This window comes from Oryx dammah, unplaced genomic scaffold (assembly GCF_014754425.2).
Source record: "Oryx dammah isolate SB20612 unplaced genomic scaffold, SCBI_Odam_1.1 HiC_scaffold_25, whole genome shotgun sequence".
Taxonomy (NCBI): Eukaryota; Metazoa; Chordata; class Mammalia; order Artiodactyla; family Bovidae; genus Oryx; species Oryx dammah.
In genome coordinates, this window is record NW_024070209.1 from 81,963,480 (window position 1) to 81,981,173 (window position 17,694).

The window sequence follows — 17,694 nt, forward strand, 5'->3', positions numbered from 1 at the left end:
CAGAGGTCAGCCAGCTATGGCTCTGTTTCCTGTTCTGGTGTACAAACTATGATAAATGGGTAACAGTGAAGATGGATAAAGCAACAAACAGTGTGATGATGGTAAAAGAAAAGAAATTCTTGGCGATGTATCTGTGGCTCTCTCCTTTGAATATCACCTAAGAAGGAGCATCCTTTGCCAGCTTGGTTACCTCCGGGCTGTGGTTGTACTGATCACGTGAAGGTAGTGAAGAAAATGAATGAAGTAGAATGCAATCTCATTTTCCATCCGACAAAGGATGAGATAGGGAGGAGGAGTAAGGAGCCAAGGAGACGCACGTGTGCGGAAGTGGGAGAGGGTGGTACCGAGGTCCTGGATGGTCTGCGTCCACCTGCTTGCACTGTGTTCCCTCCGTGTGGATTGTGTTTCCACCCCTTCACCTTCGGCAGAACGCGAGGTGAGAAGCGCTCACTGAGGTTCTGTATCTCGCCAGCCTGAGTGAGGTGAGGAGAGATGTCTGGTATTTACAGATGATGATCGGATAAAAGACACAGCTGCTGAGAAGAGAAGTACCATGGGAGGAGAGGATCTTGGGGGGAAATTTCTCATTCCTTTAACAAATAATATGTAATTGTCCTCTGCTCTGTGCCAGGCATTGTTATTCACTCTGGGGATTTGGCAAGGATATGTATATGTGTATGCATTTATATGTATGTATAGCATCTGTGAGATAAAAGGATGGTCTCTGTCCTTCGTTCCTGGCTCAGAGCTCCTAAACCCCTTGTAATTTCTTAAGTAATAAGGATACTAGAAGCATCTCTTGTTCTAATATTGTCTTTGACTACAACCCTCATGCAGGGCTCCTAAAACCCTTATAAATTCTTAACTGAGAAGTACAAGGAACATCGTTTGTTCTAATGAGTTGACTCTGAGTGGGCTCCTGGATGCCAGCTGGTCACCAGAAAGATCAAGTCATGATTCAGTTCAGTTTGGTTCAGTCACTCAGTGGTGTCTGACTCTTTGTAACCCCATGGACTGCAGCATGCCAAGCCTCCCTGTCCATGACCAAGTCCTGGAGCTTACTCAAACTCATGTCCATTGAGTTGGTGATGCCATCCAACCATCTCATCCTCTGTCGTCCCCTTCTCCTCCCGCCTTCAATTTTTCCCAGTGAGTCAGTTTTTCGCATTCGGTGGCCAAAGTATTGGAATCTCAGCTCTAGTATCAGTCCTTCCAATGAATATTCAGGACTGATTTCCTTTAGAATGGACTGGTTGGCTCTCCTTGCTGTCCAAGGAACTCTCAAGAGTCTTCTCCAGCACTACAGTTCAAAAGCATCATTTCTTCGGCACTCAGCTTTCTTTATAGTCCAATTCTCGCATCCATACATGACAACTGGAAAAACCATAGCTTTGACTAGCCGGACATCTGTTGTCAAAGTAATGTCTCTGCTTTTTAATATGCTGTCTAGGTTGGTCATAACTTTTCTTCCAAGGAGCAAGCGTTTTTTAATTTCATGGCTGCAGTCACCATGTACAGTGATTTTGGAGCCCCCCAGAATATGCCCACTGTTTCCCATCTATTTGCCATGAAGTGATGGAACCAGATGCCATGATCTTAGTTTTCTGAATGTTGAGTTTTAAGCCAACGTTTTCACTCCCTTCTTTCACTTTCAGCAAGAGGCTGTTTAGTTCTTCTTTGCTTTCTGCCATAAATGTGGTGTCATCTTCATATCTGAGGTTATTGATGTTTCTCTCTGCAATCTTGATTCCAGCTTGTGCTTCATCCAGTCCAGCATTTCTCATGATGTACTCTGCATATAAATTAAATAAGCAGGGTGACACTATGCAGCCTTGACATACCCCTTTCCTGATTTTGAACCAGTCTGTTGTTCCATGTTCAGTTCTAACTGTTGCTTCTTGACCTGCATACAGATTTCTCAGGAGGTGGGTCAGGTGGTCCAGTCTTCTCATCTCTTGAAGAAAAAGCAAGAGTTCCAGAAAAACATTTACTTCTACTTCATTGACTATGCCAAAGCCTTTGACTGTGTGGAGCACAACTGTGGAAAGTTCTTCAAGAAATTCTTCAAGTCATGATTAGAACCTTTAAATTTTAGTGTCTGCTCCTTGCCATCTTTCAGACAGGGGAGAGGGGCTGGAAATGGAATTATTGATCACACATATTTGAGAAAGTTTCCATAAAAATCCCAACAGTAGGGGCTTCTGAGAGTGCCAGACTGGTGAAGTCATCCACACTGGGAGAGTGACACACCCCAGCTCCACGGGGACAGAAGCTCTGGTGTTGAGGACCCTCCCAGACCTCACCCTATGTTTCTCTTCATCTGGCTGTTCACCTGTATCTTTTGTCATAACCTTGAACAGAAAATGTAAGTAACTTTGCCCAAGTTTTGTGAGCCTCCACACCTTTGGTGATGGGAAGTGTCAGAAACAAAGAGCTTTGTGTAAGAAGTGAAGGAGACGCCTGTGATAAGAAACACAGTAGCAAAGAACTGAGTTTTCCCTTACACGAGGGGAAAGCTGACTTTCTTCCATTTTAGCGTCTATAGGTATACGGTAGAGCGCTGTGTTCTGGAAGAGTCTACATTTTAGTGAAAGGGGACAGAGAAGAAACAAATGTAATAAAATATATATTATATAGCATTTTGGGTAATGACAAGTGTTATAGAAAAAAAGTGTAGAGTGGGTAAGGGAGATGTGGAGTGCTGGAGTTCAGGAAAGGTGGTTACAAATTTAAAATGAGCAGTTAGGGTAGACTTCAGAGAGAAAACGTTTTGAGCAGAAACTTGGGAATGAGGGAGAGAGAGTCAAATATCTTGTAGAAAGCTTTCCAGGAAAAGGGAACATCCCTTGCCAAGTCTTTAAAGACGATGTGTAACTGGCAGACTCAGAAGGTTGGGGGGGTGGTGGTGGGGAGCAGGAGATGAGATGGGAGAGGAAGCGAGACCAGGCAGGTGATACAGGACTTACTTTGAGGTCATCTAACTTTGGGAGAAAAGGAGCCCTAGACTTCTCAGCAGGGCTTTTAATTGCATCTCTGCCTAATGCATCTTGATGCATATTAGGCAATATAATTCCTGTAACAAATCTTCAGTATTTATGTTTGTTTTGACTGCGATACAGCACTAATTCCCTGGTGTAGGGGGAGAGCAATTGGCCAGGTGGCAGTCGGCAGACTCTCTTGCCCCACTCATGTCCTACAGCTGGGATCACTTGTGATACCGCTCACGCACATCCTGGTGGTCCTATACAAGAACCACCTGAAAAAGTTCCTGTAGGAGAGAGTCAAGTAGAGTTGAGTCGCGTTGAGTTGCCCAGTCATCGTTGATGTTATGTCAGCCGTTAGAGAGTAAAGCTTGTCTGCCTTGCTGTTGTGAATAAAGAATGTCTGTAGCCCCTATTGTTGTAGCCATGAGTTCCAGGAAACAAACTCACTCAGAGAACAATGCAGATAGTGGAGTACAGTTTATTACACCAGTGGGCCCAAGGCAGAGTCTCCTCTTAGCCAAGGACCAGTTTTTGTGAAAACCTCATATACCCTAAGTGTAGGTGCCCAAACCCACCTCCCCAAATTTCCTGAAACTAGTCTGAACAAATGAAAAAGAAAGTTACAATCAAAGTTAACCCATGATTCATTTGCCTTAAGCCTAGGTAGTTAACAGTGGACACTGATCAGTAGGCCTGAGGTCATACCACAATAAGCATAATAGAATGTATGATACTATTTGGTTACACAGATAATTAGGGTATTCTTTTAGGTGACAGAGAATCTAAGTACGAGCCCTGGGGCTCTTCCTTCCAGCGACCTGGTTTTCCAGTTGGTATGTCGTTTCCATAGATACTGAGCTTATAGCTCGAAGTCCACAGTCCAGCCCAAGATGGAGTCTTGCTTTCAAGACAGAGCCAGTTCTATTTCCTCCTTCACTATGGCTCTTCGCATCTTCTCCCAGCTTCCGCGCTCGTGCTCTGCACACTCTGGGCTCAGCCAACAGTGAGATACAGCGAGACACCTGGACACTGTATACTTATACATACAGGTTGTGCGTCTCTGCTTACAGTGCAGGGCTTTTCTCAGAGAGGCACTTGTTGCACGAAGGAATGACTAAATGAATGAACAAATAAGCCTAGACCTGCAAGTGGATCCTCAACCTATTATTTCAACTTTTTTGCCCCTACGCCCTTTCTTGACTTGGTTTCTATTCAGCTGCTTGCTCTTTCGACTAGATATTTCTGCCTCTGTCCTTATCCCATTTCCCCCTACTTGAAATGCTCTCCTCAAACCCTCTGCTCTTGATTCCAGTTTTATCTGTTAAAGACTTCATTTCCTCCAGAAAGCCCCTCTAGACCCTCTGGCTTTTTCTGAACTCCGATAGCCTCATTCTCTGATACCTTTCTCTCTTAAAATTTTTGGCCACACTGTACAGCTTGCGGGAACCTAGTTCCGCCACCAGGGATTGAACCCTGGGAACCCACAGCAGTGAAAGCCTGAGTCTTAACCATTAGATCACCAGGGAATTCCGGTGATATCTCTCATTCGTTTAATCTGTTGCATAGGATAGCTTTCCTGTGTTTATTTTAAAAAAACAGTTTGCCCTCTTTGTATCAGTTAGGCAACGAATACATAAATGGCAGAACGCAGGGTGTTAGTCCTCAAAGGTCTTCGTAGGTCTTCATAGAATGGCTCAGACGGTAAAGCGTCTGTCTACAATGCGGGAGACTCGGTTCAATCCCTGGAGAAGGAAACGGCAATCCACTCCAGGACTATTGCCTGGAAAATCCCATGGATAGAGGAGCCTGGTAGGCTACAGCCTATGGGGTCGCAAAGAGTCGGACAGGACTGAGCGACTTCACTTCACTTCATAGAACCTTTCAAATTCAGCTTTTTCCACGTTAGAGGTTGGGGCATAGACTTGGATTCCTGTGATGATGAATGGTTTGTCTTGGAAAGGATCTCAGGAAGATAGTTCTATCGCTTTCGTTTTATAGAAGCTGACGGGGTAAGAGAGGTTGGGATGTGGCTGATCTCATGCAATTAATAAAGACGGAGCATACCAAGATCAGAATGTAAGTTGTACCGCAAGACAAGCGAGAGCTTGTTCCACCTACTCAAAGAAGGGTTTCAACTCAGCATTTCCTTTCCACCCCGGGTTAACTCCACCCCTTTCCCCGGGAATCAGAGGCGGCGTGGCGGCGGAAGCTTGTCCGCCGCGGCTTGCCGTAGTGGCCCTGCCCCAGCACTTGGTGGGGGCAAATATGGCGTCCTCCGAGCCATTGCCGACCGTGAATCCAGGCGCTGCGGAGGGCGAGGAGGAGACGATACTCTATGACTTGTTGGTCAACACCGAGTGGCCCCCGGAGACGGAAGTACAGGTGAACCAGGCCCCGCCGGGGCTGCCGCCACTTGGTGCCGGCGCTGCCCCGGCAGAGACACGTAGCCGGAGCCACGTAGGGGGATGGAGCCGGGCTCCACCGCTTGTGCGGTCGTCCTGGCAACGGCACCGCGAGCTAAAGGGGGTCTGGGTCCCCCAGGTGGGGTTTTCTGGCATGCCTCCTGGACTCCTAATTCGGTTCTCGGGGTGGGGCGCGGGGCGAAACCTCGGGCTCTGAGGAAAGTACTTTACTACCCCGGTTCTGTTTCACCGTCCCTACTTGGAGGGGAGGCCAGCGTTGGACTCGGGGGTCCTTCCCTCACCTAGACCCTCGGTAGTCCCTTCCCCGGGCCGGCCCCGGCGGGGCTGCTCCTCACCTGCTGTGGGAGTATTTTCCAGGACCCTGCAGTCATCTCAGCATCTGCTGGGCTGTCATGGAGCGCGGCATAAACCTTTGTTCCTATCTGGACCCGAGTTGTGTCAGTTCCTGTGTTATTTCAGTAATTAATGAGTGTATGTGTATGTCTGTCCATGTCCCAGATACTGTGAGGCGCTGCGCTTCCGAAGTGAGTAAGTTTGGTGGTACTTGCGGTCTCAGAGGGAAGACAGCGTAGTAAACTTTTTCATCACCTGCTGTAATATGCACTTTAATAGTGATGTGAGCAAAATGCCCTGAGGAGTGAAGATTTATGAGGACCCGGGGTTGGGTTCTGTATTAGAAGAGGGGTCGTAGGTGTTGGTAATCTGGACCTGGGAGTCAGTAGTTTCAATAGAAAGGACAGTAGGTCAATAGAAAGGACCTCTCAGGCACAGGGTGGAGATAAGAAGCAGAAACCCGCATTTATTAAACATATTTACTGAGTGCCTAACGTGTGCCAGTTGCTGTTTTAAGATCAGAATATGCAGCAAGATGGGAAAGGAGTTTCGTTAAGGATCATGGGCTCCAGCCCATACGAATTCTTATTTACAGTCTCTTTTCTGAGTTTCTTTTTTTTTGGCTGCTGAGTTTCTTTAGTGGAGAAAGTACTGCTTCTCCTGTCAAGTTTCTAAGCTTTTCTTTAACCTCCTTCCCACTGCAGTTTCTGTCTTTTGGAATATTTTGTAGGCTAGCAGAGATCCTCATGCATAATTTTTTAAAAGTATTTACATAGTTTCTGTTTGTGTCGAACAATTGATATTTTTGTGTCTTATGCAGCTGGAAAGTTGCTGCTGCCACTGATTGAATAGGATACCTTTCCACACCTTAGCACTCACTGGTTAATTACATAATGTTATAGAAATGCTTAACATTATAAATTGGTTAAAGAAATATGCACTGCATCAACTTACATTGAAATCTCATAACACCTTTTTTGTTTGGTTCTATTGATTTTAACTGAACTACAAACTTTTGAAAGTCAGCTACATTTGACTCATGTTTATATTCCTTCCCCAAACCAAATTTTGTCTTCTGCAAAGTAAATGATGGATTCATGTTTGTTGAATGAAATAACTTTTTTTGTGCTTTTAAGCCATATCTGTCTGCACTTTGTGACCATTAGGACATCTTCCACGTTATAGTGCCTAGTATTGTTTAACCTATGTTTGGTCTGTACTTAAGGAGCTATTTAATATAGCAGTTATATATCAGTGTGGCTGTTTGTAGTATTTTCTCGATGAATATGCAGCTAATGTTCAATATATTTGCTTTGGGGCATGAGTTTATTGATCCATATGATCGCTTTTTCTACAAGCAAAACCCCTTTTAGGCCTTTGTAGGCCACCAAAATAGACTGTGCCAACTGACAACCAGTATGGGTCTTGACTTTTTTTGTGTTTGCACTGGTGCTTTGATTTAGAAACAGTTTCCAGCCTCAATCCTTGTCCTGTCTTGCAGAATTCATCCTGACAAATGGCTGTATCTCTGCCATGCTCACTTTCCTATGCTGCTTCTCCTTGTTTTGTTTCTATCTATAAGTAGTTTTAAAGATACTGGTAACTTGTGCCCAGTACTGAGTAAGAAATATAGCTTACTGTATAAGTATCAGTGGAAAATTCTCAAAATTTTTTTTCATTTGCAGCCTAGAGGCAACCGGAAACATGGTGCATCCTTTATCATCACAAAAGCAATTAGAGGTGAGTAGAGCTTATTTTGGCTTCCCTTATAGCTTGGTTGGTAAAGAGTCTGCCTGTGGCCTAGGAGTCTGCAATGCTGGAAATCCAGGTTCGATTCCTGGGTTGGGAAGATCCCCTGGAGAAGGAAATGGCAACCCACTCCAGTGTTCTTGCCTGGGAAATCCCATGGACAGAGGAGCCTGGCGGGTTACATTCCGTGGGGTCACAAGAGTTGGACACAACTTAGTGACTAAACCACCACCATAGCTTATTTATTTATGATATAGTTAGCAGATAATTTTTTCCTTATTTTTTCCTATTCTGTAACTGTGCTCTTTTAAGAAGTTTAGGGATTTGAAAATGTGTCCTTTTGAGTAAACTCTGTTGCTAAACAAATTACTATTAATTTGCCTGATTAAAATGAGTATTAATAGCATAAATGTTCCCTATTTTATAAAAAAATGCATGTGTTTTAACTATATATGTCTATGTAAGCATGTGTGTATATATACATATATACACATATGGATGTATTCATATGTTTATACAGACACATTTTTTACAGTTTATTTTTAATTAAAGGATTATTGCATTATGGTATCGTGTTGGTGTCTGCCATACATCAACAGGAATCAGCCATAGGTATACATATGTCCCCTGCTTCTTGAACTTCCCTCCCACCTGTCACCCCATTCTACCCCTCTAGGTTGTCACAGAGCACCAGTTTGAGCTCCCTGAGCCATACAGCAAATTCCTACTGGCTCTTTTGCATATGGCAGTGAATGTGTTTCCATGCTACTCTCTCCATTCATCCCATCCTCTCCTTACCCCCTGTGTCTACAGTTCTGTTCTCTGTGTCTTTATTGCTGCCCTGCACATAGGTTCATCAGTATGATTGAAAATATAATAATAATTTTATCTTCTGTTATAAGACACACTAGCATATTCAGTTTTCATTATCAAATGTGAAATTTTGAAAATTTAGGAAATATATGCAAGTAATATACTAAGTTTGGGAATATAGAAGACCACAAATTGGAATAAATAATTCCTCATTTTACCACCTGGCGATAATCTCTTATCCTTCAGACCTTTTGCTTTTGTCACATACATAACCATGTACACAGGTTCACACATATGTGTACATTTTAAATGGAGTCATATAAAACATTGCTTTTCAATAGTGTGCTGACGATTTTGTTTCCCATGGACTTCCCTGCTTTAGGCATTATTATTTTTATGTCTTTGCTGTAAAGTGTGAAATGGTATCATAATCTATATCCAGATACTTTGGTTTTCATGGGTGATCACTATGACTTCTACTCTATGGTTTCATCAAAGTCTCTTTTTTAGGTGAAATTTTGCATCTCAAACCACTTTTACGTGTTATACAAAGTTTTGAATAATACAGACTTGAGACATATAAACATATAAACAAACATATGAGACATATAAACAAATATATGATCTTGTGAGAGTTATTGTGTATATTAGATTATATTTATTCTTGTCAAGAGTTGTATTCTCCATGTTTTATTTTGTAATGACTCACTCTACAGTGTATTTTAGACTTATTGTCAGTAAATCTAAAATAGAAAATGATTCCCAGAGAATAGCTCATTCATATTTGGCTTTGCTGTTTCTTTTTATTACAGATCGTTTATTATTTTTAAGCCAATATATCTGGTACAGGTAAGTTGTCAGCGCTTCAAAGAAATGGTATGAACAGCAAGTACAAACAATATTATCCTATTTATTACTGAAGCTTTCAGAATTGAATCCCAGATTGTGATATGGATGCTGACATTCAGGTGAACCCAGTTTATAAAACAGCCCTGTCAAACATTTGGTATACCCTGACAAGATCTTTAGGTAAATGTAGGCTAATTTTCGATCCCTTAGTCGTTATTGAGAATATCTCATGACCATTTCAGCATTCTCTGAATGTTTCCTCAGCCTTATCTTGAATGCACACATTCAAGAACAGATGGACCTATTCTTGCATTATCTTTTTAAAAACCTTTTTGTTCTTACTGTTGTATCAACTCTTGTAGTCAGTGTTCAGTTGCTGTGCATCAGAGAAGGTTCTCTTAGGTTTCAGTTCTTGGAAACTTCTTAGTTCTTTTGAGTGTTAAGTATGTTTTTAGGCCTGATGCTAATTTTGGAAACAAGGAGATGATTAATCTGACCAAAGATATATTTTTGCTTTTAGATGCAGATGTAGGAATTGATTTATAGAATTATTTCCCACAGATTGCTTTTTCCTCGAGGACAGCTAATTTTAAGAGCTCTAGAGATAACAGGGTTCTAGTCCTCTAAAACAAACCTTTGGCTCTTCCCTAGGGTTATTTCCAGTGCTTTTCTGCTTTTACTGTGTGTATGTGTGTGTGTATACAGGCACTGAATTTCTTACTGAATTTTATCTTATTTTGGGGGATGTGGAATGTGATAGAGAACTGAGTGAGAGAGAGGGTGGTTGTGGGGAGGGGAGTGTAAGAGGTAGGCTGTTTTTACTGGGCTCACCGGGCTACATTTGCTAGTGCTGAGAACCCTTGGTTAGGGATGGCAGAAAAGATGTCTGTTTAGGGTGCTCCTGAACAGTAAGTTCTTTTGTTATTTATTGAGGAGGAGGACTTGCAAGAGCTCCCTCTGTTGCAAGCCTTGTCCTGCGTGTAAACGCCTTAGGCTCAGCCATCAGGAGGTGTCTTTCTCGTGAGAAGTCCTTTCCTTGCACTAGCCACATTGCTCAGTGTATAGACTGAGTGGACCATGGGGTGATTATCTAGTCTTCTCTGTGGTATGTTTCTTTCAAAAAGCTTGTAGTTGAGTTGTTGTGCGCTTGAGTTTATGATAATTATACCTAAAAGGTCTTGGAGCCAATATTTGTTTTGAGTGGCCTTTTCAAGGTTTTTTTTTTTTTTCAATCATGAAATATTACAGACTGAAAATTGTAGACAGTAATGTAATCTGTTATGATCATATCCACATCTGAATTAAAGCAGTTGTTGTTCTTCTCCATATGTGCTTCAGATGGCCCTGTTTTTATTTTTATGCAACATGTTAGAGCTCAAGTCCACTCCTCCTCACCCTGACCTTTGCCTATCTTCTTCCCCTCCAGAGGAAATTATCATTCTCATGTTGATTGTATCACAGGCATGTTTCATATCTTTTTGATAATATTAAGTACCTCGTGGCATTAATTGTTTTGTCTTAAAAAATGAACATAAATATACTGGATGTAAATTACTAATATTTTTTATCCTATGTTGTGTTTTCTAATTTCCATAATTTTTTTTTTCTTTTTTCCTGTTTCTCTTCCCCCCATCGAATTATTTTTTCTTTCCCACTTATTTTCTTCGTGTGTTACTCCTCTGATTTGTCTGATCTCCTGATTCACACGTGGTGGGTCGTTTCCTTGTATCTTTTGTGAATGATGCTATTGTGAGCTTATGCTTGGGAACCTTGCAGCATGTGAGTAAAGTGAAATCACTGTCCAATCTTGCATGTCGTAAAGACTTGGGGTTTTGTTTTTTCATTAGGAAGTTTCATTCCCACCCCCGCCCCCCCTCCAGATCAGAATTGCTCGCAGAGGTGAGATTCTTGAAGGTCTCCCTGGGTTCCTGGTGACGTTTGGCTTGTTCCCCTTGCTCTGATGGCACAGTCTTTTGAGGGTCCTGGTCTCTGCGGGGGTCTTCACCTCCCACTTGTGTCCTTCCTGTGGCCCCTCGCAGGTGTTTACTCTCCATTTTGAGTTCTGTTCCTCTCTGTCCTGTGCCCATTTCCAACTTTGTTCTCTTTGCATTTGTATTTCTTAGGAGATCTCTGTTTCTCTCTGTGAGTTTAGCTGTGTGCTAGTTTGTTTTTGTTGGAGTTGGAGCCTGTGTTTCTGGGTGTGCGTTGCAGGAAGTGTTTCTTATAAGCTGACTTTGCTGTTACTGGCACCTTTAAATATCTTTTCCTTAGAAAAAACATATCATTGACCACATAACCAGGGGTTTTTTTGGTAATAGAGAAATGTATGTGGTCAGGTTTCAGATATCAAATTAGTTACTTTCAGTTTTGAGTTTGCCAATATTCTGTTTTTATATTCTATTGGAAAAAAATCCCTCTTGTTCACTATAGATCTGCTGTTTATAATATTTACCTACTATATGTGGTTTTCATGATTAGATTTTTAAAATTAGCTAATGTGTTGTGGTTTCAGCCCTGCGCCTTTCTTGCTCCCTGATGGACTGGTTCGCTTGGTTAATAAACAGATAAACTGGCATTTGGTACTTGCAAGGTAAGGATGCATAAAATTCACCTAATGTTGCTCTACCTGGATTAGCATTTAAATTCCATTATGGTTATTAATTTTAGGGTCCTTATGGCTTGCTCTCTTGGTTTTTTATTGTATATAAATTCCCTGTCACACATGATTAATATTGTTTAAATATATTAATGCAACTCTATTAATTATTTTGTATGCCTTTGTACCTGTATACACATCTAATTATAAGGTCAGAAATTGGATAATTAAAGATGTGAAAAAATTTGAAAATGATTTTAATTTCTTAAAATGGTTCCATCTATGATAATGAGAACTACAGATACTCATACAGGGATTTGTTTCTCTTTCTCCCCATGAAAGCAATGGGAAACTCTTGGCCGCAGTTCAAGACCAGTGTGTGGAGATCAGGTAAGTGTCAGTTGTGTTCATTCAGCAGTTCCCTTCAGAAAAGATTTACTTGATTTATGAGAACTCAGGTTTTTAAAGGGGGTATATGTAAAGGAATTTTTTTATTAACTCATGTAATTTTGTAAGGTGTCAAACGCCAACTTATGCTAATTAAAGGATGAAGACTGTTCTCAGAGTATGCCTTCTACTTCCCTGGATCACTCTGTCTCCTGAGAAATTTTACTTTTTCAGTAGACAAAAGCATATATTCCAGAGCTCTGAAAATCACTCTTCTTTTATTGCTAAGTCAGATAAGCAGATGCTCAGGAAGGTGAAAAAGCAATCGAGACAGCTTTACTCTGTTGGCATAAAGCTGTAGATGGAACATGGGCCTGCAGAACACTAAGGCTTAGTGTTACTAGAGACCACTAATTTTCTGTCCTCTTGAGACATCAGTGGTATTACATTCACATCTAGAAGACTTCTCCGAGCTGGGCTTCTCATGCACTTTATTTTTAAGTAGTATATCAGTTGTGAAAGAAATAGCAACATTGGCAACGAATTTAGGAAAACTAGTTTATGCTCTCAGGAAATTGTCAATAGCAGACTAAACATATTGTACCTCTAAATCTGGGGGCCACTCCTATCTCCAGGAAAGCCCCAGGTCTTGAGTCTCAAAGTATAAGCAAATGAGGTGGAAATTTCAGGCTGCTGGATACCAGTCAGAAGTTTTTTCTGCTGCTTTATTGTTGACTGAAACTAGTTTTAATAAGCATTCAGTTTTTAGCACACTATTTCTGTTTGCAAAATTTCTTTTTTCATTTATCCAAACAGAACTGGAGTTAGCTTTGGATAACTTTTAGGGGAGTAGATGGAGGTTAGCTCCCTTTGGGGCTCTGATTTCAGATCTTGAGCCTCCGTGATCATTCTTAAAACCATCAGGACAGAGATGATTGGCAATAATGACTGCTTTTCAGAACTTCACTCTTCATTCCACATGGCTTTGATAGACAGGGCCCTAACAGCAAGAGTGAGCCTCAGGGGCACGGTATTTTAGCTGATAATTGTTAATAGAGATGGGCTGGCACTTCCTACTCCATTTGCTGCAGTGATGTGAAGTGTTTCTCTTAGAGAAATGTGTATATCATGTGACTTCTTTATGAACAGCAGATAGTAGTCAAAATTGCTATCTTTTTTTCCCCCCACAAAATGGGGACGTTAATGGAATGATTTTAGTTGGTAGGACTGGAATACACATGTGGCAAGGGATTGATACTTAGGCTTGTGAAGGAGATTTTGACTAAGGGTTTCTGGAACTTGTTACTAAAAATTGTGATGAAAAGAAAAAAAAGTAATTATTTGCTTTTGTAAGAGGATTTGTTACTGGACTGTTAGCATGTACAATAATATTTATAAAACGTATACATAGGCCAGCTCTGTAGAAGTCTGCTCATGCATTTGAGACTAAGCAGTGAGGGAAGATTTCTGGGCAACAGATGTGATGGTCACAAGATCTTATTCGTCTGATCTGTAATTTGCAAGAGTTTTGTAACTTGGTATATTTAAAGACTTTTGGGGCTAAGAGGCAGCTGTATGAGAAAACCTTTCAGGGACTTATTCCCATTGAATCCCCTTCCCCTTATTGGTTGGGTATTGATCCTTGATGCTCCTATAATAATCAACACATTAATGATAAAAAGGTAATGCGAATGGTGTTGGGCACTGTTGTAGGTGTTTTACACATGTTAGCTCAATCCTTGCAGAAGTCATTTTTCTCTATTTTAGAAATGAGGACTCTGGCACAGTATGGTGAAATAACTTGCCCAGGGATTTGAAATCAGCTCTCCGGCTTCAGTGTTCATGCTCTTGTCTACAAATTTGTACTACCTCTTGGTCATGCCTTTTAGCCGTCTATGCCAATATGTTTACATGTGGGTTTCCCCCAGGATATTTATGGCCTCTGCTTTGCACTCCTCCAAGGGGGTGCCATTTGTTTAAAACTCTAGTGAATGGGATCTGAAATCTCGGCTCCTTTATACTGTGTGTTCCTTGGAGGCATGGACTGTTTTCTTTTTTTTTTTTCCCTTGCACTTGTATATTTCCTTGGAGGTAATAGGTGCTTAGTTTATGTTTTAGTGGCCTGGCCTGTCAGCAAGTGGGATGGGGAAGCAGATTCTGGAGAGGATATTATGGGGCAGAGCCTACTCTCTTGTTCACGTTGGCATTCAGTTGCTTTTGTTACAGATAGACACCCACACTTACTTTGCAGTAACCTGAAAGGAAATGTCTTTGAGCAAAGTGGGGTGATCAGCAAAAAAAAAAAAGGGCAAGGTGGATCCCCGAAGTCAATGCTGTGACTAGTGGCTGTTCCTGAATTTTTAAGATGTTTATTCTCACTGCTCATTTGTGTCTTCTCTACCACAGTGAGGAGCACATGCAATCTAAGATTGACTCCAGTAGTAATAGTAGTCGGCACTCAGTATTCAGTAAATATTTGTGGATTGAATTAGAATATGAAAGATAATTATAGTGTCTGGGGTTGTTATTCGATATTAGGAAGCGGTTATAAACGGGAGATAGTTTTAGTGGAAAACATGAAAAGCTGAAACACTATAGTTGAGGAGACAGCTCTGCTATTGGCAGTGCAGGGCTAGGCTGCTGTCCCTCATCTTCAGTTTTGAAGTGAGTGGCAAAGGCCTCAATCGCATGCTCTACTATGACACTTAACCTACTTATGTGTGGAGTTCACATGGGTGAAAAACAGTTTGTGAATTGCTACTTGTCGTTTGGTGGTTATGGACTGTAAGTGGTTAATACATACTTCCTCTTTTCCTAAGTATTGAAGTGATATTTTCTTATGATTATGGGCTGTTATAAATATGGGAACTGATTAGAAACTTTCATGAAACACAATAAAAAGCATTAGAATAAGGGACTCATAAAAAAGGCACCCTTGCCTCCCCTCCTCCCAATTTGCTCAAGTATCTTAAGTGAATATATTTTGTGACGTTTTGACAAAACAGATTTGTCTCCCCTCCCTTCCTCCCCTTTTCCAGCAAAAAGAACAAACTATTATTTGTGATTGTACTACTTCACTCTGTGTGCTAAGTCACTTCAGTTGTGTCCAGCTCTCTGTGACCCTATAGAGTGTATCCCATCAGACTCCTCTGTCCATGGGATTTCCCAGGCAAGAATACTGGAGTGGGTTGCCATTTCCTTCTCCAGGGGATCTTCCCGACCCAGGGATTAAACCCCTGTTTCTTGTATCTCCTGCACTGGCAGGCGGGTTCTTTACTATTAGCGCCACCTGGTCTAGTTCATGGTAATTTATATGTGATGCCTGGTTTAATCTTCTCTGAACTCTGAAGTTGCAGTTATTTGTCCTGTTTAGTGGGCTTCCCTTGTAGCTCAGTCGGTTAAGAATTTGCCTGTAGTGCAAGAGACCCGGGTTCGATCCCTGGGTTGGGAAGATCCCCTGGAGAAGGAAATGGCAACCCACTCCAGTATCCTTGCCTGGAAAATCTCATGGACAGAGGAATGTGGTGGATTGCAGTTCATGGGGTCGCAAAGAGTCGGGCACGACTGAGCAACTAACACACACATCCTATTTAGTGGAAGGAAAAATGAAATCATGTTGACTACTTTGTCCAGGTCACAAGAGCTGACATTAAGTCAGCTTCACTTGTGAGGTCATTTCTTTTTTGTTCTAGACCTCGTGGAGGCTGTATAGTCTTAATTTCTTGAGGAAATTTATTTCCATAATTGTAGCTGGATTTTGTTAATATAATTTAATAAATGGCTGAAAATCTTAGTCTTTAAAATTTGTTTTAAAGGTAACGCTTACTTATTTTACAAATGTTAGAAAATACAGTTAAGTATTTATGAAAGAACAGCAAATTTTATGGTCCAGAAGTTGTCTACTATTAACATTTTGATTTATGTTCTTTGAAATTTGTGTGTGTGTATAAACTATGTGTATATTTAGTAGAATGATACTCTACATTCTATCTGATACCTTTTTCTTTAACTTCTGTAAATTAATACATTGTTAGCATCTTTTCATGTCACATACAATAATTGCATAATATTTCATAGAATGTATGTAGTAAAATTTAATAATCTCTTTATACTGGCTGTATTTTTCTTTTTCATAAATTAGACTGCATTAACTGCCTTTATCTGTGTATATCTGTAGTTATTTCCCAGGGATAACTTTATAGAAATTAAATTGCTAGATCAAATACCATGGACCTTAAAGTTTTGGATAATTGTTTATAAATTATTTTCTAGAAGGTTTAACATTTTTCATTTTTGAAGATATAATAATTAGGCTATTTTGGTATATATTTCAAGAACATAGATATTGAGTAGGTCATTTATATATATAAAATATATATGTGTATGGTCAGTTGTTAAAGCTGTTTGACTTATGAAAATAAAGAGTTTTTCCCCTGATTAAAATCTGTGATATGATACTCATCAGTGGTTCTTAACCAGGATCCATCTGTGGAACTTAAAAAAAACCAAAACTTTTGCTTGGGCCCCATACCAGATTTAGTAAATCAGAGCCTTTGGGTCTACGGTTCATGCATCTCTGTGGTATTAAAAGGCTGTGCTTAAAATCACTTACTGCTTGTATTGCTGTATTCTTACTGTAGCTATGTACCTAGTGAAATAAGGTTGAAAGAAAACATTGTCACCAATGAAAAGGTCTTTTTTGTGGCACAGAACGTATCTGTATGAGGGAAGAAATGTCATTAAACATTAATGTTGTCTAGAGAAGATGTCTGATCTGTGGTGTCTTATAATAGTACTATACAGTATTGTTATGGCAAAACTGTAGTCTTAATTTTACATATGTCTTTTGCAGGTCTGCAAAAGATGATTTTACATCTATTATTGGAAAATGTCAAGGTAAGAGTTTCCAGAATATTCAAAAAATGAGAAGTTCAAATTTACAACAATTAATATTTATTAAAAATCAGAATAGATGCTATTTATTGGCAAGGATGATTATGAATTTATTAAAATAATTTTAATACATCTTAACTGATTTCTGTTTTAAGATGTGAATTTTGGAGAGATATGAAATTGACATGTTCTACAAAACTCTTAGCCAGTTTTAATAATGTTCTTGAAAGTGTCTGTACTCTTTTATTTTGAATTGAATACAGAAAATCATTTGTAGATATGTTAAGAGTTGGTCAGATATAAACTAGTAAATAGTCTGGGATTTGATCATTCTTTGATACACGATTCAGCAGAAATTTACTGAGTATCATTTATGTATATATATGACATTTTGCTGGGTTTGAGGGGTTTGATTATGAGCAAAAATGCATCGTCCTTTACCTCATGAGGCATATATGTGTGTGCTCAGTTGTGTCTGACTCTTTTGTGACCCCAGGGACTGTAGCTCTCTAGGCTTCTCTGCCCATGGGATTTTCCAGGCAAGAATACTGTAGCGGGTTGCCGTTTCCTTCTCCAGGGGATCTTCCTGACCCAGGGATCGAACCCGTGTCTCTTGTAGCTTCTGCACTGGCAGGTGGATTCTTTACTGCTAGTGCCACCTGGGAAG

General features: G+C 40.6%; 1 protein-coding gene across 1 annotated transcript in view; it reads left to right on the top strand.

Moving 5' to 3' along the window:
• Positions 1-5,219: 5,219 nt before the first annotated feature.
• Positions 5,220-17,694, top strand: part of NBAS (NBAS subunit of NRZ tethering complex) — a 331,331-nt gene continuing 318,856 nt past the window's right edge. The window contains exons 1-6 of the mRNA XM_040225023.1: positions 5,220-5,366; positions 7,426-7,480; positions 9,115-9,151; positions 11,664-11,741; positions 12,090-12,137; positions 16,987-17,030. Of these exons, the coding sequence (XP_040080957.1) occupies positions 5,250-5,366; positions 7,426-7,480; positions 9,115-9,151; positions 11,664-11,741; positions 12,090-12,137; positions 16,987-17,030 (379 nt within the window). The 5' untranslated portion in view covers positions 5,220-5,249. The remainder of the gene's footprint in view (positions 5,367-7,425; positions 7,481-9,114; positions 9,152-11,663; positions 11,742-12,089; positions 12,138-16,986; positions 17,031-17,694) is intronic.